General features: G+C 38.9%; 1 protein-coding gene across 3 annotated transcripts in view; it reads right to left on the bottom strand.

The window, feature by feature from the left end:
• The window catches only part of large1 (LARGE xylosyl- and glucuronyltransferase 1), a 68,272-nt gene that overhangs the window by 19,390 nt on the left and 26,840 nt on the right, over nucleotides 1–22,042 (bottom strand). For 2 of the 3 annotated variants that reach the window (XM_044107569.1, XM_044107571.1), the window contains 5 exons: nucleotides 20,907–21,032; nucleotides 6,411–6,566; nucleotides 4,241–4,404; nucleotides 2,800–3,078; nucleotides 2,569–2,715 (listed from right to left, as the gene is read on the bottom strand). In XM_044107569.1, the coding sequence (XP_043963504.1) occupies nucleotides 2,569–2,715; nucleotides 2,800–3,078; nucleotides 4,241–4,404; nucleotides 6,411–6,566; nucleotides 20,907–21,032 (872 nt within the window). The remainder of the gene's footprint in view (nucleotides 1–2,568; nucleotides 2,716–2,799; nucleotides 3,079–4,240; nucleotides 4,405–6,410; nucleotides 6,567–20,906; nucleotides 21,033–22,042) is intronic. The other variant, XM_044107570.1, reaches the window with a different exon arrangement.

Genomic DNA, 22,042 nt, shown 5'->3' with positions numbered 1-22,042 from the left:
ATGTGCAGTCCCAGCTGTGGTTCTCACTGAGCCCATCAGAGGACCCACCATTAGGGGTGGACACCTTCGCTCACAGCCCATGGCCAAAAATGCTCCTTTATGTGTTTCCCTCAGTTCCATTGATTCCACTGCTCCTGGATTGAGTTTGGGAGGATCAGCTGTCAGTAATTCTGGTGGCACCCAAGCGCAGTTTTACCTGTGTGACATTTCCACGTTCTCTATGACCCATTCTGTTCTCAGAGTTCTGACAGAATAATTATTTTTGTTACGTGTTATTTCTTTCCTGGAGAGTTTTATGTTTTTTTAACAAAGCATTTGAGAACAACATAGTTGTCCACAGTGCTATATAATAAGTTATCTGTTCTGTTCATCGTTATGCTGTTACAGTTTGTAACCTTCATTGTTCTTGTTCACAGCAGCAGGTCTGTTTATCTCAACCTTTCTAATCAGAGGCTATTCTTCTCTGTAGCCTTCTGCTGTATGGGACTCATCGAAGTTGCAAGGCGCATCTTAGACGGTATTCTTTTGAAAGCCAGACACATCCAACTCACAAATGAAGTGTTAAGTACATTCATGGCAGAAGTAATGGCAATAATGAATGCAAGAATTGAATGCCCTATTTAAGCAGCCTTTTGTTCTTTGTTAGAAAGGTCAGTTTTGTTTGTGTTCAGTTAGAGTTTAGTTTACCTCAGTTAAATTGGGCCCAAAATTGTTATTTATTCTTTGACTTATTTTTGCATTGAATCTTTATGTTTTGTTTGCTATTTTGGAAGAATTAAATTGAATTTTTTCTAATTTGAACTATATATTTATTTTTTTTTTTTTTTTGTCCTTGTTTGAGTCGGGTCCCTCACAGTTGCATTAAAATTCTAATGAGATTTGTGGACAGTGAAATTAATTGAGTCATCTATTGTTTTTGGTTTCTCTAATTAGTTTAAAATCCATGGACATGATTCTAGAGATGTGGTGGCTTCAGACGTTCCTTTAGTGTTGGTAAAACCTTGGGGTTCATGCTGAGCCACTAAAAACTAACCAGTCTGTAACAAGTGCTCATTGTTGATAGGGAGAGAGCTACCATTAACAAGAGTGGTTATTGAAGTTATGCAGTGGCGAGGGCTACTCAGCTGATTGCTTCTTAATTGAAAAAGGTCATAACTTTTGGAATGAAGGTAGTCAAAGGCTACATGAGTCTCTCTCAACACCAGCTTAGACAGATTATCTCTCCTAGATCTGTCTCAAGGGGGTTTTTGAGATTTTCCAGACCCGTTAGATGGAGAGTTGGTCAGTGGTCAGTCCATGGGAGTTGTGAGGTTTAGGGTGGGGCTGGCTATTGTGCATTAACAACTTTTATCTATAATATGCATCTATTATGATTGTTTAATTATTGTCAGTGACTACAAGATTCATATTGATAACCCCCAAGACAGAGGGACAACAAAGCTGTGATATTTCCAATAATTTATGTCTAATTCAACATATTAACCAAGCAACACACAATTGAGGTCACACTCGGGACCTGGTATTTCCAATCTCTCTGTGACTGAACTTCACATTTATTATGAAATCTACAAAGATAGACTGTGTAGCTTTCACTCAACACTGAAACATGCAAAGGAAACATTCTTTGCAGATTCTTAAGCAAAAACATTAACAATGCTTAAGGTTTATTTGGGACAGTGACGTTACCACCTGAATTTTCCTCTCCTGGTATTTGCTATTTCAAACCAATCTTCTTCCAAGTGGCATAGGAGAGTTACTCAGCCAGGCTCTCCTTTGGCTTGATCAAGGGGACAGCCAAACCACCCTCTTTCATGTCCTTTGTCACCTCTGCTGCTGTCTTGTGTTGAGGGAGAACAAGTGTAGCTTCCCTACTAAGCTACACTTGGATGTTAGCAGGGAAGGAGTCTGGAAGCAAATATTTCTCTGCTTCAGGACCCATTTAGTCTCAGAGTATTTCTTGCACTATGGGAAGGGTAGTTATGATCAAAATATATCAGTTTCCCATGTAGAAGTACTGCTTTCTCCCCCCATGCTTTTCGTACAATATCTTCCTTGGTTCCTTGGCCTGTTGTTTCTGTCCTCAGCAGGTGGCGGAGCTAGCTCTCAGTGTGCCCTCTCCACTTTTTCTTGTTGCTCATATCTGCTCCATGTTCTGTGCACACTCCTCCCCTGCATTAACTCAGTCCTCTGTCTCGTTCATTTTTTAATGTACCTTGATAAGTTCTGAGTAAATATTATCCAGCTGTTTTGTGTCTTTTTGAAATTTATGTATGTTAAAATGTTCTGAGACACTAAAATTTTAATTTTAATTATCTCTAAACCATTATCAAAACAAGAAATATCTATGAATCTGAGTTTCACTTTCTGAGATGATAGACAAAAATGTTTCCATCTAATTTTTTGAGGTGTACCTCTATTAAAAGATGTTTAAAAGCCTATATTCTTAATTCAGAGATGTTAGACTATTATGAGGAGGCTATATTTTTAATAAAAGCAAAGGAGAATTAAAGCTGCTTTAAGTAACACTTAAATATGACAAGAAATAGTATAAGTGTTTCTGTTTCGCACCTAAAAGTGAAGAGTGTGCCCATGTCCAGCTGGGAGAGTAATTCTGCCTTAGACTTTGGGAAGGAGAGGCGATATCGCAGAGTCTCAAAAGCTGGAACTACTAGGGCTTTTTTGTTGTTGGCCATGTCAAGCAGCACCACTGATTTCCTGCAAGCAAAGACAATGAATGCAAAAGAAGTTGTGCACAATAATAAAATTGAAAAAATTAATTAAAAGACTTGTCTTTCTTACCTGAGATACTCATAGAGGCCATACATGGGGAGGAAATCAATGTCTGATAGGAACATATAGTTTGTGTTGACTTGCTGCATGGCCACGTTTCGCAGGAGATTGACTGGATAGAATTGCCCCTCTTTGTAGACTACATGGTAACCTACATTTCCGCGGCCCATCAGCACCTCAGATCCCTGTGCATATCGCAGGAACTGCTGTGCCTCAGCATCTGAAAGGTATAGGGCCAAACTGATGGGGCCTTCCCAGTGCTTACAGATAGCCTCTAACATCTGGAGCCTACAGAGGGGGAAGGACAAGTATGGTGACCTCATAAAATATGAATTACTATAATCAACTATACTTTCCAAATACTTGAGTTTTATAGGCTTACAGTGGAACTACATACTACATGGACTACATACCCTAAAAGCTAAAACCTGCAAATCCTTGAGACGTCCACTAAAAACGCTTACAGCTGCCTATTTTAATAAGGTAAAAACCAAATATACATAAAATGGCACAGTGGAAATTGTCTTGGCACTGATACAGAATGTAAACTCCACAGTCTTCCTGGCAAAGGAAGACTCCACACTCCAGTGAATCCTTGGCACTGGATTCAGCCAACCAGTGCCAAGGAAAATACATGACGCTCCTCTTTTAGCGGCTGTCCAAACGGAAGACAATAGTGTATCAAGTAGAAATGTGTCGAAGTATTTTAGCCTCCCCAGCTGCATTTTTTTTCTTTATATATTTTTGGATATTGTCACCTTCCTAGAATAATGGCATAAGTCATTTTTGACAAAAGTGATTTTGCAGGGAACGACTTTCCAAAAAATAAAAAATAAAAAAATGATGACGGCCACTATTTTATGTTCTAAAAAAGTCTGCAAATAGGTTCATTTTCCACAAATAATTTGGTGTTAGGTTCTACAGAAAAATACTGAACTGCCAATGGACGGGGTCCACTGTAAAGCAAGTTTTGGCTGACCAGTCATTAAAAGATTAGACTTATTTTTAAGCAACCAAAAGTGGTGGTTTAACAATGAACTTTGCCTTAGAGCATACTGCAAATGACATAGCACAAAGAAAGTGTATTTAGTATTGGAAAAGATTTCTTGCCACAACATAATGACTTAGTAGATCCTTCAAATCTCCAATCGCAGTTATTTTAGAACTATTTGAAAAACTGTGCTCCCTTTATACATACTGATTCTGGGCTGGAATTGTGTCATTCCAGTTGTGTAGGGCAGAATTATCCAAAGAGACCACATTGATAAAATTCTCATAATATGGAGTTGAACAGTCAGAACAACAGGATAAATGAACACAATTTGCAGTCATAGAAAATCTTCCTCATGTAATCATTGCTATGATATATCCACTTTAACAGATGTATCAGAAATGTTTAGTGTACATCTCTGAAACGCAAAGTGCATATGACTCAGGTGTACAGCAGTACCTGTCCATAGATAGCTGTGCAACAAGAGTGACATCACTTTGGTCAGAACTGGACTCATACTCATAGTGGAGAAAGTAAAGATGCGTTCGATGAACTGTAAATCTCTCTCGCCGAAACTCATAACAGGGGTCATCTTCATCAAGCTCTGAAAGAGTCTTTTGTAGCTGCAAGCAAAGGAAAACACACAGAAACAATTTAATGGTTGAAATACCTGAGTTATAGTTAGTGCAGATAAATCACCCCAGCACTCCATGTGTACATTCTCCATCTTGTTACAAAATGACTGACAACTAATCATAAATCCTTAGTGATCGTATTTTGAGAATAATTTTTGCAATTTAGCATATCAGCTTATGGAGTTTCTTTAAGTTGCTGACTTTGACTGTCAAATAATGGGAAATGTATTAAAGAATCTAGAGGAAAATTTATGCACTATATGATGGTACATAGATTTTATTTCACCCCTTCATAGAATGGGCTGACTCACCAATAACCTATGCTGGAAATGCAAAATGGAATCCAGAACCTTTATACATATGATCTGGGAATGTTAATGCATTTCTCCATTCTGGAAAGCAGTATTACAACACATTGGAAAGTGGATAGGTGTGGAGATACCCATGTCACCAAGACTATGCTTTTTGAAGTATCAAACAGTGAAGCCTAATATATCAAAACACCAAAGCACCGTATGTATTCTGAAATAAAAAAAAACGTTAATAACTTATATTGTCAGAGGAAAAGGAGCGAAATTTGAAAAGACATGGTCACCGTTGACCGAGTTTCTGAAACGTTACAAAGGACATTAAGAGAACTGTGCAGAGATTGCTGGTTTTTTTTTGTTTTGTTTGTTTGTTTGTTTGTTTGTTTTTTCTTTTTCTCATTGTTTATTATTGTTTATTTGTGTTTGTTTGCTTTGGGGACCAAGTTATTTAATGAGAATCTGTGTCAAGTGTATCACTGTCACTTATTCTTTCTTTTATGTTATAAAATTCAATAAAAATATTTCTTTAAAAAAACTGTTAACAAAAGTTGCTGACTCTGATGCTGATATCCCCATTATATGATGGCAAAACAGATATTCTCCACAGCAAACGTATGTGTTTCAACACCAAGTCACAAAGCGGTCCACCAGCTCTTTGAACTCAGCCTCTTGTCCATTTCTGATATACCAAACAAATAAAGTCTCATCCAAAATATTCGTTAGACAATAGGACTCTGACAAATACTGGGAGTCTGAGATGTACAAAGTGAAAAGTCTTAAGTACGGTCTGCTGCCTGCACCTTTTCATACATTTGAGGCCATATAGTCAACCTTCACTGGCAGCTTTTCTAACACTTCTAATCCACCTTTTGCTACAAACCCATCTGTCTGCCCGCACAGTCCAAAAGGCAGGCAGAGATATACAGGAGTAGGACCAAATTAAGAGTTAAGTGTTAAGTAACTGAACACTTAACTCTGCATGCCCAATATTCTGACTTGATTCTTGGCCTTCAAGTGTCAGCACTTAAGTTCATCCCTTATATTGGTCAAGGATCTCATAATGAGAAATAAAAGCAATGGTTTAAATTTTCTTTTTCTCTGTCTTCATTTTATTTCTGCTTTGCCTCTACAACTTCTCTTCAATATATCTGGGTTGTGGGTTCTCAATGTCTATATAATTTTAGCTTTTTAAATATTGATCAGCTGAGGCCAGCTCTAAAAACTGTTATTGCTATGTTTATGCAAACAGTAAAATTATGTCTGCAGCCCATCATCAAAAACCACAATAAGTAATCTTACAAAAAGCAATGTTTGGACCAAAAAAAGGGAGGAAAGAAGGTTTTTAAAAGAAGACATTATGCAAAAGATGTCATCTTGAGAAGCAAAAATTTCAAGTTAGAATTTCTTAAGAATACTGAAAAGAAATGTCAAAATTAACATGACATTCACAAAAGGTTGGGGTATAGCAGTTCCTCATAAGGCCAAAAGACTACTAGAAAGTTATTTTACAATTGAAAAAACACTGTTTATAGCACATAAGTGGTCTTCAGGAGTGAAGACCAAAAAAGGTCTTCACTCCTTTTTTATAGCACATAAGTGCTATGAACAGTTGGTTTATTAATTTCTTAACTCTCCATAGCTCTACCATGCTGCAGTACAAGGAATTTCAGAAAATGTTTCACCTACATTTTCACTGTTGGGGTCAGCCTCGCTTGGACAGCCAAACAGCTCCCGTCGCAGCAGATTACCGTCATACTCCAGAAAAGTAAGATAAAGATTTCGAAAGAACTCAACATGCTTATTTTTGACTCGTAGCTTCTTAGGGGAGTTCCAATGGATCACCTGTTTAGGAGAACCATACAGAAAAGTTAAAGCAACTTCCCACATTTCAGAAAACACTTAGCCACTGGGCTGGTAGTCAGCCTCTTTAACATTTGCTTTATTGGGGCCTGCCCATAGCAATGCATAAGGAGAGCAGTGACTGACTTGCGAAGCAAGTCAGTCACTGCCTCCATGCATTGCATGGCAGGCACCTATTGTTCTACACCCAATAGAATGTTTCTTTATTGGGGCCTGCCCATAGCAATGCATAAGGAGAGCAGTGACTGACTTGCGAAGCAAGTCAGTCACTGCCTCCATGCATTGCATGGCAGGCACCTATTGTTCTACACCCAATAGAATGTTTCTTTAATTGGGGCCTGCCCATAGCAATGCATAAGGAGAGCAGTGACTGACTTGCGAAGCAAGTCAGTCACTGCCTCCATGCATTGCATGGCAGGCACCTATTGTTCTACACCCAATAGAATGTTTCTTTAATACGTATTATTTATTATTCTTCCGTTACCGTTAATGCGGCTCGTACCGCTGCGAGCCCACCCACAAAAGTGGTATCAAAACGTGCGGCTCGTTCCCGGGAAGGGAGCTATTACTTTTGGTGGGATTTGGAGTTACCATGGCGACGTAAAATGCAAAAAACGACCCCAAAATCACTAACGAGCTCACCAGGTGCAAGTCTCGTCGTCAAGGGGACGAGGCAACCAGTAAATCCTGAAAATACCCTATTTTTGAGGATTTTCTGTGTCGTCATAACCTTATGTAGAGACGCCATTCAAACTTCATTTTGTAGATACGTCCGTGATCTCTTTTAAAGTGAAGACAGCACGTCAATATGTATTATGGTTTGTCCACAACTTCTTTCTAAGCGACCCAAAGTTTTTGATTTTTGGAAAAATCAGAGTGTGAAGGCCGCTCCGCTAGAGTGAGAGTCAGAGTGAAATTTCGACCCCAAATCATTTTTAACTTCGCCCTCACGCTCACAAATATTGCATGATTGGTATCAAACTTGGTCATGACATTGATACGGCGTGCCTGCTCGGTCAAATGTTTTCAAAAATTATCTAGCGCTTACAGTTTTCTCTCCAGGTGCTTCAGAGCAAAGTCATGCGCCAGGGTAGCAGACAGATCTCACTGATTCACTTCCATGTATTTCTGATAAATTTCAGACCTTGGCACACACTTTTTTTATCTCATCGCTGTTAATACTGTGAGTGAGGTAGAGATATGAATGGCGGGACTATGTGAGACGACAAATAGCCCTCTCATATGCTTCAAACGGTTTTCGAATATGTATTACGGTTCCCGAACGGAAACAGTTTTTGCCATGCTTTTTAGACAAACTGGCTGGCTCAATCAGAGAATTGTCACACACTGGATGTCTCACTCACAGCTGGCAGAGAGGATTATTTACCATGGCAACGGAACCCAGAGCAGGGAGAGCTGCTGAGGACTTCAAATACGCATCACTGTAGTTCGAACTACTAGTTCAGTTAAAACAGAGGAGGACTGAGATGGCCTTTAGAAAAACTTGCTGCTATGGGCTGTATATAACTAATTTAACCCTGTCACTGTTACACATGGGATGAGTCTAGCCCTTTGAAATGAAGCTTACTGAAAATTTCAAAATAAAAGCCCTTGAAAATTTTTACATCAGGTCATTGCTTTTTGAGCGTTATATGACTGATTTAATCCAATGACTGTTACACAAGGGATGACTTTGACCCTTTCAAATGAAGCTTAACAAAAATTTCAAAATAAAAGCCTTGGTAATTTTTACAGCATGTAAATGCTCTTTTTGGCTTTATGTGACTGGTTTATCCAAAGCACTCTTACACATTGGATTAGTGTGGGCATTTAATATGAAGCTTACTGCAAATTTCAAAATAAAAGCCTCAAAATGCCCCTCTGGACAGTGCACCGCCGGAGGCGGTGCAGTGATATCATTCTGCATTATCTGTTTATCCGAGGTTAGGGAACTGCCTTGCGCAGCAAGGCAGTTCATTAGCATTAGCCTTTTAGCTTAAATAAGCTATTTTCTATTTTTCAGACTTATTAGCCATGTTTAGTATACTTAATGGAGTAAGTAAATGACAGTAAACATTATAATGATACCCCACATGCTACTGAAAGTATTTATGCTTATATTAGCATATTTGCTCATTTTAGCTAATGCACTTGCTTTATCATACTGAATGTTGCATGTCCAGCTTACTTAACATTCTTGTGATTCTCCACATGCTATTGATTACATTGCAGCTTTCTTTAGCATTGATGCAAATTGTTAGCATCAGAACGCTGGGTCCAAACCGACGGGCACACTTTGGCAGGCCCCAGTTAAATTTCTTCAGGAATTTTCTAGTTATTTATTATTCTTCCGTTACCGTTAATGCGGCTCGTACCGCTGCGAGCCCACCCACAAAAGTGGTATCAAAACGTGCGGCTCGTTCCGGGAGGAGCTATTACTTTTGGTGGGCTTTGGAGTTACCATGGCGTAAAAAGCAAAAACGACCCCAAAATCACTAACGAGCTCACCAGGTGCATCTCTCGTCATTAAGGGGACGAGGCAACCAGTAAATCCTGAAAATACCCTATTTTTGAGGATTTTCTGTGTCCATAACTTTATGTAGAAACGCCATTCAAACTTCATTTTGTAGATACGTCTGATCTCTTTTAAAGTGAAGACAGCACGTCAATATGTATTATGGTTTGTCCACAACTTCTTTCTAAGCGACCCAAAGTTTTTGATTTTGGAAAAATCAGAGGTGAAGGCCGCTCCGCTAGAGTGAGAGTCAGAGCGACATTTTGACCCCAAATCATTTTTTAACTCGCCTCACGCCACAAATATTGCATGATTGGTATCAAACTTGGTCATGACATTGATACGCGTGCCTGCTCCGGTCAAATGTTTTCAAAAATTATCTAGCGCTTACAGTTTTCTCTCCAGGTGCTTCAGAGCAAAGTCATGCGCCAGGGTAGCAGACAGATCTCACTGATTCACTTCCATGTATTTCTGAAAATTTCAGACCTTGGCACACACTTTTTTTAACTCATCGCTGTTAAAACTGTGAGTGAGGTCGAGAAATGAAGGCCGGGACTATGTGAGACTACAAATAGCCCTCTCATAAGCTTCAAACTGTTATCGAAGATTTATTACGGTTCTGAACGGAAACAGTTTTTGCAATGCTTTTTTAGTCAAACTGGCTGGCTCAAACAGAGAATTGTCTCCCCTGGATGTCTCACTCACAGAAGGAAGAGAGGATTATTTACCATGTCAACGGAACCAAGATCAGGGAGAGCTGATGAGGACTACAAATACGCATCACTGTAGTTCGAACTACTAGTTCAGTTAAAACAGAGGAGGACTGAGCTGGCCTTTAGAAAAACTTGCTGCTATGGGCTGTATATAACTAATTTAACCCTGTCACTGTTACACATGGGATGAGTTTGGCCCTTTGAAATGAAGCTTACTGAAAATTTCAAAATAAAAGCCCTGAAAATTTTTACATCAGGTCATTGCTTGTTTTGAGCGTTATATGACTGATTTAATCCAATGACTGTTACACATGGATGACTTTGACACTTTCAAATAAAGCTTAACAAAAATTTCAAAATAAAAGCCTTGGCAATTTTTACATCATGTGATTGCTCTTTTAGGCTTTATGTGACTGGTTTATCCAAAGCACTCTTACACATTGGATTAGTGTGGGCATTTAATATGAAGCTTACTGCAAATTTCAAAATAAAAGCCTCAAAATGCCCCTCTGGACAGTGCACCACCGGAGGCGGTGCAGTGATATCATTCTGCATTATCTGTTTATCCCAGGTTAGGAACTGCCTTGCACAGCAAGGCAGTTCATTAATGATAACCTTTTAGCTTAAATAAGCTATTACCTATTTTTCTTACTTATCTGCCATGTTTAGTATTCTGAAGGAATTAAGTAAATTACAGAGAACATTCTAATAATATCCCACATGCTACAGAGAGCATTCACGCTAACATTAGCATATTTGCTCATTTTAGCTAATACACTTACTTTATCATACTGAATGGTGCATGTCCAGTTTACTTAACATTATTGTGATTCTACTGATTGTATTGATTACATTGCAGCTTTCTTTAGCATTGATGCAAATTGTTAGCATCAGAACGCTGGGTCCAAACCGACGGGCACACTTTGGCAGGCCCCAGTTAAATTTCTTCAGGAATTTTCTAGTACGTATTATCTAGTACGTATTATTTATTATTCTTCCGTTACCGTTAATGCTCGTGACGCTCTGAGCCCACCCACAAAAGTGGTATCAAAGCGTCTCGTTCCGGGAAGAGCTATTACTTTTGGTGGGATTTGGAGTTACCATGGCGGCGTAAAAAGCAAAAACGACCCCAAAATCACTAACGAGCTCACCAGGTGCAAGTCTCTCGTCAAGGGATTTGCAACCAGTAAATCCTGAAAATACCCTATTTTGAGGATTTTCTGTGTAAATCATAACCTTATGTAGAGACGCCATTCAAACTTCATTTTGTAGATACGTCCGTGATCTCTTTTAAAGTGAAGACAGCACGTCAATATGTATTATGGTTTGTCCACAACTTCTTTCTAGCGACCCAAAGTTTTGATTTTTGGAAAAATCAGAGTGTGAAGGCAGCTCCGCTAGAGTGAGAGTCAGAGTGAAATTTGACCCCAAATCATTTTTTAACTCGCCCTCACGCTCACAAATATTGCATGATTGGTATCAAACTTGGTCATGACATTGATACGCGTGCCTGCTCCGGTCAAATGTTTTCAAAAATTATCTAGCGCTTACAGTTTTCTCTCCAGGTGCTTCAGAGCAAAGTCATGCGCCAGGGTAGCAGACAGATCTCACTGATTCACTTCCATGTATTTCTGATAAATTTCAGACCTTGGCACACACTTTTTTATCTCATCGCTGTTAATACTGTGAGTGAGGTAGAGATATGAATGGCGGGACTATGTGAGGGCGACAAATAGCCCTCTCATATGCTTCAAAGCGGTTTTCGAATATGTATTACGGTTCCCGAGCAGGAAACAGTTTTTTGCCATGCTTTTTTTAGTCAAACTGGCTGGCTCAAACAGAGAATTGTCTCCCCCTGGATGTCTCACTCACAGCTGGCAGAGAGGATTATTTACCATGGCAACGGAACCCAGAGCAGGGAGAGCTGCTGAGGACTTCAAATCCGCATCACTGTAGTTCGAACTACTAGTTCAGTTAAAACAGAGGAGGACTGAGCTGGCCTTTAGAAAAACTTGCTGCTATGGGCTGTATATAACTAATTTAACCCTGTCACTGTTACACATGGGATGAGTTTGGCCCTTTGAAATGAAGCTTACTGAAAATTTCAAAATAAAAGCCCTTGAAAATTTTTACATCAGGTCATTGCTTTTTTGAGCGTTATATGACTGATTTAATCCAATGACTGTTACACATGGGATGACTTTGACCCTTTCAAATGAAGCTTAACAAAATTTCAAAATAAAAGCCTTGGGAATTTTTACATCATGTAATTGCTCTTTTTGGCTTTATGTGACTGGTTTATCCAAAGCACTCTTACACATTGGATTAGTGTGGGCATTTAATATGAAGCTTACTGCAAATTTCAAAATAAAAGCCTCAAAATGCCCCTCTGGACAGTGATATCATTCTGCATTATCTGTTTATCCGAGGTTAGGGAACTGCCTTGCGCAGCAAGGCAGTTCATTAACCATTAGCCTATTTTCTATTTTTCAGACTTATTAGCCATGTTTAGTATACTTAATGGAGTAAGTAAATGACAGTAAAACATTATAATGATACCCCACATGCTACTGAAAGTATTTATGCTTATATTAGCATATTTGCTCATTTTAGCTAATGCACTTGCTTTATCATACTGAATGTTGCATGTCCAGCTTACTTAACATTCTTGTGATTCTCCACATGCTATTGATTACATTGCAGCTTTCTTTAGCATTGATGCAAATTGTTAGCATCAGAACGCTGGGTCCAAACCGACGGGCACACTTTGGCAGGCCCCAGTTAAATTTCTTCAGGAATTTTCTAGGTATTAATTGGGGTTCTTGCCCATAGCAATGCATAAGGAGAGCAGTGACTGACCCGAAGTCGTCACTGCTCTAGAATGTTTATTGGTGGGATTTGGAGTTACCATGGCGACTTAAAAACAAAAAAACGACCCCAAAATCACTAACGAGCTCACCAGGTGCATCTCTCGTCGTCAAGGGGATGAGGCAACCAGTAAATCCTGAAAATACCCTATTTTTGAGGATTTTCTGTGTCGTCATAACTTTATGTAGAAACGCCATTCAAACTTCATTTTGTAGATACGTCCGTGATCTCTTTTAAAGTGAAGACAACCGTCAATATGTATTATGGTTTGTCCACAACTTCTTTCTAAGCGACCCAAAAGTTTTGATTTTTGGAAAAATCAGAGTGTGAAGGTCAGCTCCGCTAGAGTGAGAGTCAGAGCGACATTTTGACCCCAAATCATTTTTAACTCGCCCTCACGCTCACAAATATTGCATGATTGGTATCAAACTTGGTCATGACATTGATACGCGTGCCTGCTCCGGTCAAATGTTTTCAAAAATTATCTAGCGCTTACAGTTTTCTCTCCAGGTGCTTCAGAGCAAAGTCATGCGCCAGGGTAGCAGACAGATCTCACTGATTCACTTCCATGTATTTCTGAAAAATTACAGACCTTGGCACACACTTTTTTTTATCTCATCGCTGTTAATACTGTGAGTGAGGTAGAGATATGAATGGCGGGACTATGTGAGACGACAAATAGCCCTCTCATATGCTTCAAACGGTTTTCGAATATGTATTACGGTTCCCGAGCACGGGAAACAGTTTTTTGCCATGCTTTTTTAGTCAAACTGGCTGGCTCAAACAGAATTGTCTCCCCTGGATGTCTCACTCACAGCTGGCAGAGAGGATTATTTACCATGGCACGGAACCCAGAGCAGGGAGAGCTGCTGAGGACTTCAAATCGCATCACTGTAGTTCAACTACTAGTTCAGTTAAAACAGAGGAGGACTGAGCTGGCCTTTAGAAAAACTTGCTGCTATGGGCTGTATATAACTAATTTAACCCTGTCACTGTTACACATGGGATGAGTTTGGCCCTTTGAAATGAAGCTTACTGAAAATTTCAAAATAAAAGCCCTTGAAAATTTTTACATCAGGTCATTGCTTTTTTGAGCGTTATATGACTGATTTAATCCAATGACTGTTACACATGGGATGACTTTGACCCTTTCAAATGAAGCTTAACAAAATTTCAAAATAAAAGCCTTGGGAATTTTTACATCATGTAATTGCTCTTTTTGGCTTTATGTGACTGGTTTATCCAAAGCACTCTTACACATTGGATTAGTGTGGGCATTTAATATGAAGCTTACTGCAAATTTCAAAATAAAAGCCTCAAAATGCCCCTCTGGACAGTGCACCGCCGGAGGCGGTGCAGTGATATCATTCTGCATTATCTGTTTATCCGAGGTTAGAACTGCCTTGCAGCAAGGCAGTTGATTAGCATTAGCCTTTTAGCTTAAATAAGCTATTTTCTATTTTTCAGACTTATTAGCCATGTTTAGTATACTTAATGGAGTAAGTAAATGACAGTAAACATTCTAATGATACCCCACATGCTACTGAAAGTATTTATGCTTATATTAGCATATTTGCTCATTTTAGCTAATGCACTTGCTTTATCATACTGAATGTTGCATGTCCAGCTTACTTAACATTCTTGTGATTCTCCACATGCTATTGATTACATTGCAGCTTTCTTTAGCATTGATGCAAATTGTTAGCATCAGAACGCTGGGTCCAAACCGACGGGCACACTTTGGCAGGCCCCAGTTAAATTTCTTCAGGAATTTTCTAGTTATTATTGGGGCCTGCCCATAGCAATGCATAAGGAGAGCAGTGACTGACTTGCGAAGCAAGTCAGTCACTGCCTCCATGCATTGCATGGCAGGCACCTATTGTTCTACACCCAATAGAATGTTTCTTTAATACGTATTATTTATTATTCTTCCGTTACCGTTAATGCGGCTCGTGCGCTCTGAGCCCACCCACAAAAGTGGTATCAAAACGTGCGGCTCGTTCGGGAGGAGCTATTACTTTTGGTGGGCTTTGGAGTTACCATGGCGTAAAAAGCAAAAACGACCCCAAAATCACTAACGAGCTCACCAGGTGCATCTCTCGTCAAGGGGAGGCAACCAGTAAATCCTGAAAATACCCTATTTTGAGGATTTTCTGTGTCAATCATAACTTTATGTAGAAACGCCATTCAAACTTCATTTTGTAGATCGTCCGTGATCTCTTTTAAAGTGAAGACAACAGTCAATATGTATTATGGTTTGTCCACAACTTCTTTCTAAGCGACCCAAAGTTTTTGATTTTTGGAAAAATCAGAGTGTGAAGGCGCTCCGCTAGAGTGAGAGTCAGAGCGACATTTTGACCCCAAATCATTTTTAAACTCGCCCTCACGCTCACAAATATTGCATGATTGGTATCAAACTTGGTCATGACATTGTGCGTGCCTGCTCCGGTCAAATGTTTTCAAAAATTATCTAGCGCTTACAGTTTTCTCTCCAGGTGCTTCAGAGCAAAGTCATGCGCCAGGGTAGCAGACAGATCTCACTGATTCACTTCCATGTATTTCTGAAAAATTTCAGACCTTGGCACACACTTTTTTTATCTCATTGCTGTTAATACTGTGAGTGAGGTAGAGATATGAATGGCGGGACTATGTGAGGCGACAAATAGCCCTCTCATATGCTTCAAACGGTTTTCGAATATGTATTACGGTTCCCGAGCGGAAACAGTTTTTTGCAATGCTTTTTAGTCAAACTGGCTGGCTCAAACAGAGAATTGTCTCCCCCTGGATGTCTCACTCACAGCTGGCAGAGAGGATTATTTACCATGGCAACGGAACCCAGAGCAGGGAGATTTGCTGAGGACTACAAATACGCATCACTGTAGTTCGAACTACTAGTTCAGTTAAAACAGAGGAGGACTGAGCTGGCCTTTAGAAAAACTTGCTGCTATGGGCTGTATATAACTAATTTAACCCTGTCACTGTTACACATGGGATGAGTTTGGCCCTTTGAAATGAAGCTTACTGAAAATTTCAAAATAAAAGCCCTTGAAAATTTTTACATCAGGTCATTGCTTTTTTGAGCGTTATATGACTGATTTAATCCAATGACTGTTACACATGGGATGACTTTGACCCTTTCAAATGAAGCTTAACAAAAATTTCAAAATAAAAGCCTTGGGAATTTTTACATCATGTAATTGCTCTTTTTGGCTTTATGTGACTGGTTTATCCAAAGCACTCTTACACATTGGATTAGTGTGGGCATTTAATATGAAGCTTACTGCAAATTTCAAAATAAAAGCCTCAAAATGCCCCTCTGGACAGTGCACCACCGGAGGCGGTGCAGTGATATCATTCTGCATTATCTGTTTATCCCAGGTTAGGGAACTGCCTTGCACAGCAAGGCAGTTCATTAGCATTAGCCTTTTAGCTTAAATAAGCTATTACCTATTTTTCTTACTTATCTGCCATGTTTAGTATTCTGAAGGAATTAAGTAAATTACAGAGAACATTCTAATAATATCCCACATGCTACAGAGAGCATTCACGCTAACATTAGCATATTTGCTCATTTTAGCTAATACACTTACTTTATCATACTGAATGGTGCATGTCCAGTTTACTTAACATTATTGTGATTCTATTGATTGTATTGATTACATTGCAGCTTTCTTTAGCATTGATGCAAATTGTTAGCATCAGAACGCTGGGTCCAAACCGACGGGCACACTTTGGCAGGCCCCAGTTAAATTTCTTCAGGAATTTTCTAGTTGGGGCCTGCCCATAGCAATGCATAAGGAGAGCAGTGACTGACTTGCGAAGCAAGTCAGTCACTGCCTCCATGCATTGCATGGCAGGCACCTATTGTTCTACACCCAATAGAATGTCTCTTTATTATTATTATTCTTAACTTATTCTTCCGTCACCGTGAATGCGGCTCGTACCGCTGCGAGCCCACCCACAAAAGTGGTATCAAAACGTGCGGCTCGATCCCGGGAGGTGTGCTATTACTTATGGTGGGATTTGGAGTTTCCATGGCGACGTAAAAAGCAAAAAACGACCCCAAAATCACTAACGAGCTCACCAGGTGCAAGTCTCGTCGTCAAGGGGACGAGGCAACCTCTAAATCTTAAAAATACCCTATTTTTGAGGATTTTCTGTGTCGTCATAACCTTATGTAGAGACGCCATTCAAACTTCATTTTGTAGATACGTCCGTGATCTCTTTTAAAGTGAAGACAGCACGTCAATATGTATTATGATTTGTCCACAACTTCTTTCTAAGCGACCCAAAGTTTTTGATTTTTGGAAAATCAGAGTGTGAAGGCGCTCCGCTAGAGTGAGAGTCAGAGCGACATTTTGACCCCAAATCATTTTTTAACTTCGCCCTCACGCTCACAAATATTGCATGATTGGTATCAAACTTGGTCATGACATTGATATCTGGCGTGCCTGCTCCGGTCAAATGTTTTCAAAAATTATCTAGCGCTTACAGTTTTCTCTCCAGGTGCTTCAGAGCAAAGTCATGCGCCAGGGTAGCAGACAGATCTCACTGATTCACTTCCATGTATTTCTGAAAAATTTCAGACCTTGGCACACACTTTTTTTATCTCATCGCTGTTAATACTGTGAGTGAGGTAGAGATATGAATGGCGGGACTATGTGAGACGACAAATAGCCCTCTCATATGCTTCAACGGTTTTCGAATATGTATTACGGTTCCCGAGCAGGGAAACAGTTGTTTGCAATGCTTTTTTAGTCAAACTGGCTGGCTCAAACAGAGAATTGTCTCCCCTGGATGTCTCACTCACAGCTGGCAGAGAGGATTATTTACCATGGCAACGGAACCCAGAGCAGGGAGAGCTGCTGAGGACTACAAATCGCATCACTGTAGTTCTAACTAGTAGTTCAGTTAAAACAGAGGAGGACTGAGCTGGCCTTTAGAACAACTTGCTGCTATGGGCTGTATATAACTCATTTAACCCTGTCACTGTTACACATGGGATGAGTCTAGCCCTTTGAAATGAAGCTTACTGAAAATTTCAAAATAAAAGCCCTTGAAAATTTTTACATCAGGTCATTGCTTTTTGAGCGTTATATGACTGATTTAATCCAATGACTGTTACACATGGGATGACTTTGACCCTTTCAAATGAAGCTTAACAAACATTTCAAAATAAAAGCCGGGGGAATTTTTACATCATGTAATTGCTCTTTTGGGCGTTAGGTGACGGGTTGATCCAAAGCACTCTTACACATTGGATTAGTGTGGGCATTTAATATGAAGCTTACTGCAAATTTCAAAATAAAAGCCTCAAAATGCCCCTCTGGACAGTGCACCGCCGGAGGCGGTGCAATGATATCATTCTGCATTATCTGTTTATCCGAGGTTAGGGAACTGCCTTGCGCAGCAGTTGATTAGCATAAGCCTTTTAGCTTAAATAAGCTATTTTCTATTTTCAGACTTATTAGCCATGTTTAGTATACTTAATGGAGTAAGTAAATGACAGTAAACATTCTAATGATACCCCACATGCTACTGAAAGTATTTATGCTTACATTAGCATATTTGCTCATTTTAGCTAATACACTTACTTTATCATACTGAATGTTGCATGTCCAGCTTACTTAACATTCTTGTGATTCTCCACATGCTATTGATTACATTGCAGCTTTCTTTAGCATTGATGCTAATTCTTAGCATCACAACGCTGGGTCCAAACCGGCCGGGCACACTTTGGCAGGCCCCAGTTAAATTTCTTCAGGAATTTTCTAGTTCTTAACTTATTCTTCCGTCACCGTGAATCTCGGCTCGTGCTCTTGAGCCCACCCACAAAAGTGGTATCAAACGTGCGGCTCAATCCCGTGAGGTGTGCTATTACTTTTGGTGGGATTTGGAGTTACCATGGCGGCGTAAAAAAAGCAAAAACGACCCCAAAATCACTAACTTGAGCTCACCAGGTGCATCTCTCAAATCGTCAAGGGATGAGGCAACCAGTAAATCCTGAAAATACCCTATTTTTGAGGATTTTCTGTGTAAATCATAACTTTATGTAGAAACGCCATTCAAACTTCATTTTGTAGATACGTCCGTGATCTCTTTTTAAAGTGAAGACAACGTCAATATGTATTATGGTTTGTCCACAACTTCTTTCTAAGCGACCCAAAGTTTTTGATTTTGGAAAAATCAGAGTGTGAACGCTCCGCTAGAGTGAGAGTCAGAGCGACATTTTGACCCCAAATCATTTTTTAACTTCGCCCTCACGCTCACAAATATTGCATGATTGGTATCAAACTTGGTCATGACATTGATACGCGTGCCTGCTCCGGTCAAATGTTTTCAAAAATTATCTAAGCGCTTACAGTTTTCTCTCCAGGTGCTTCAGAGCAAAGTCATGCGCCAGGGTAGCAGACAGATCTCACTGATTCACTTCCATGTATTTCTGAAAATTTCAGACCTTGGCACACACTTTTTTATCTCATCGCTGTTAATACTGTGAGTGAGGTAGAGATATGAATGGCGGGACTATGTGAGACGACAAATAGCCCTCTCATATGCATCAAACGGTTTTCGAATATGTATTACGGTTCCCGAGCGGAAACAGTTTTTTACAATGCTTTTTTAGTCAAACTGGCTGGCTCAAACAGAATTGTCTCCCCTGGATGTCTCACTCACAGCTGGCAGAGGATTATTTACCATGGCGGAACCCAGAGCAGGAGAGCTGCTGAGGACTACAAATCGCATCACTGTAGTTCGAACTACTAGTTCAGTTAAAACAGAGGAGGACTGAGCTGGCCTTTAGAAAAACTTGCTGCTATGGGCTGTATATAACTAATTTAACCCTGTCACTGTTACACATGGGATGAGTTTGGCCCTTTGAAATGAAGCTTACTGAAAATTTCAAAATAAAAGCCCTTGAGAAATTTTACATCAGGTCATTGCTTTTTTGAGCGTTATATGACTGATTTAATCCAATGACTGTTACACATGGGATGACTTTGACCCTTTCAAATGAAGCTTAACAAAAATTTCAAAATAAAAGCCTTGGGAATTTTTACATCATGTAATTGCTCTTTTGGCTTTATGTGACTGGTTTATCCAAAGCACTCTTACACATTGGATTAGTGTGGGCATTTAATATGAAGCTTACTGCAAATTTCAAAATAAAAGCCTCAAAATGCCCCTCTGGACAGTGCACTTGAGGAGGCGTGCAGTGATATCATTCTGCATTATCTGTTTATCCGAGGTTAGAACTGCCTTTGCGCAGCAAGGCAGTTGATTAGCATTAGCCTTTTAGCTTAAATAAGCTATTTTCTATTTTTCAGACTTATTAGCCATGTTTAGTATACTTAATGGAGTAAGTAAATGACAGTAAACATTCTAATGATACCCCACATGCTACTGAAAGTATTTATGCTTACATTAGCATATTTGCTCATTTTAGCTAATACACTTACTTTATCATACTGAATGTTGCATGTCCAGCTTACTTAACATTCTTGTGATTCTCCACATGCTATTGATTACATTGCAGCTTTCTTTAGCATTGATGCAAATTCTTAGCATCAGAACGCTGGGTCCAAACCGACGGGCACACTTTGGCAGGCCCCAGTTAAATTTCTTCAGGAATTTTCTAGTTTTCTACTGTACCACATCTCATCTGATCGATAGGCAAAAAGTTAAGTCACATATGTTCCAAGTCATATTATTTTTGTTGTCATTGTAATGTTTCAAGTTGGAGAAACTGTATTGTTCCATGAATTTCAATTTCTTCTTGTTTAAATTCATTAGCTTGGTTTTTAACAGACATGTTTCTGTTCCACAATGCTCTTGTGCATCAGTTGATAAATTCAAGAAATATTTACAATTATTCACACAAATTTTGATGAACACAGTGAAGTTAACTTTCTCTTTGAGCAGATATCAAAACAATTCTTCAGTGTTGCACAGCATTCAAAAAAACTGCATGGAACCAAGTTAACTATATTACATCCATTTTTCTTTCTGATCTACTGTCACACAGCACATTCTGTATGATTTTTCAAGTACAAGAGGACTCTTTTATACAAAAACATACTAACTGAAGATATTAAGGAAATATCTAAATATACAAAATGTATACAATAATCATACACAATTATAAGCAATGTAACAAAATTACATTTTTGTTTTTTACAGTCACCTTAAATATTGGCAAAGACTGATTGTAGAAACACCTGATCTCACCTTCAGGTCTGATACATCTTTGTAGCATTTTTCAGAGCGAGTGTGGTCTGACAGTTGAACATTCCAATAGCAGGGCAGCTGGTAAACAAGGAAAGGGTTCTGCTTGATCACTGCATTAAAGATGTCCTAAGGACCAAATGGCATACATGACAGTGAAAGATTTGACAAATTTGAATAAAAAACAAACATTTAGTGGTCTACTATCTTCTATTTTTTAAGTGAAATAAATTTTGCAAGTTTTAGATTTTGAACCTAAATGTGAGTTTGTGAAAGATGAACTGACAGCAAGTTGTGTTAAACTTCTATTAATTTTGTCAAACCTCTAAGAGTTGAAAAACTAGAGTTTTTAGGTTAGCACTTAAAAAACTGAAATAAGACATAGACCAAGTTGGGAACTATTTCCCAGTGTGCTTAGCAGCATGTTTTTGTATCCTGCGTTGCACTGCGAGTGAGGTGGAAGTGTGTTGCACTGATCTGATGCTTGGGCGTTAAGGCAAATATTAATTTTAATACAAGTCTCAGTTTGCAAAGCTTGAGGATAATGCCCTGATCACACTAAATGTTTTTAAACAAAATTTATTGTGATGTTTAATAAAATTCATTATCAAATTAGAATCAAATTTGTTTGTGCAATTTAAAAGAAGAATTTAAATAATTCTAAAGTAAAAATAAATAGTTATTATTAACTTGATATTATGAGTGAAAATAATAGAGATTGTGTCCTCTTTCACTAGATGAGGGCAGTTTTCTTGAACATATAATGAAATAAGTGGTTTAAAATGCAGCATTAAGTTAAAACTCACAATTCAAGATCACTGAATTTAAAAAACAATATTTAGACAACTTGTCTCTTGTTTTTAAACGAACTTTATAAACTCTAATTTCTGAGTTAAAACCAATACAATTTTCTTGTTGGGCAGCAGGTGAACTTTCATTTTCAAGTTAGAAAATGAAATTTTGAAAGTCCACTTTCAAATGTTTTACGGTGTCTCTTTAGGATTAATTGAGCATATTTCAGTTTAAACTGAAACTATACACATTTCCAACATCTGTTAGATTAGCTATATTTTTATAATACATTTGAAAAATAATAATCAAGTTTGTGCAGGTGCAGAAAATAATCTGTATTAAGGTAA

The sequence above is a fragment of the Gambusia affinis genome, linkage group LG23, assembly GCF_019740435.1.
Source record: "Gambusia affinis linkage group LG23, SWU_Gaff_1.0, whole genome shotgun sequence".
In the NCBI taxonomy this organism is placed as follows: domain Eukaryota; kingdom Metazoa; phylum Chordata; class Actinopteri; order Cyprinodontiformes; family Poeciliidae; genus Gambusia; species Gambusia affinis.
Note: the sequence above shows the minus strand (reverse complement) of the source record. Positions and strands in the feature narration are given on the sequence as shown.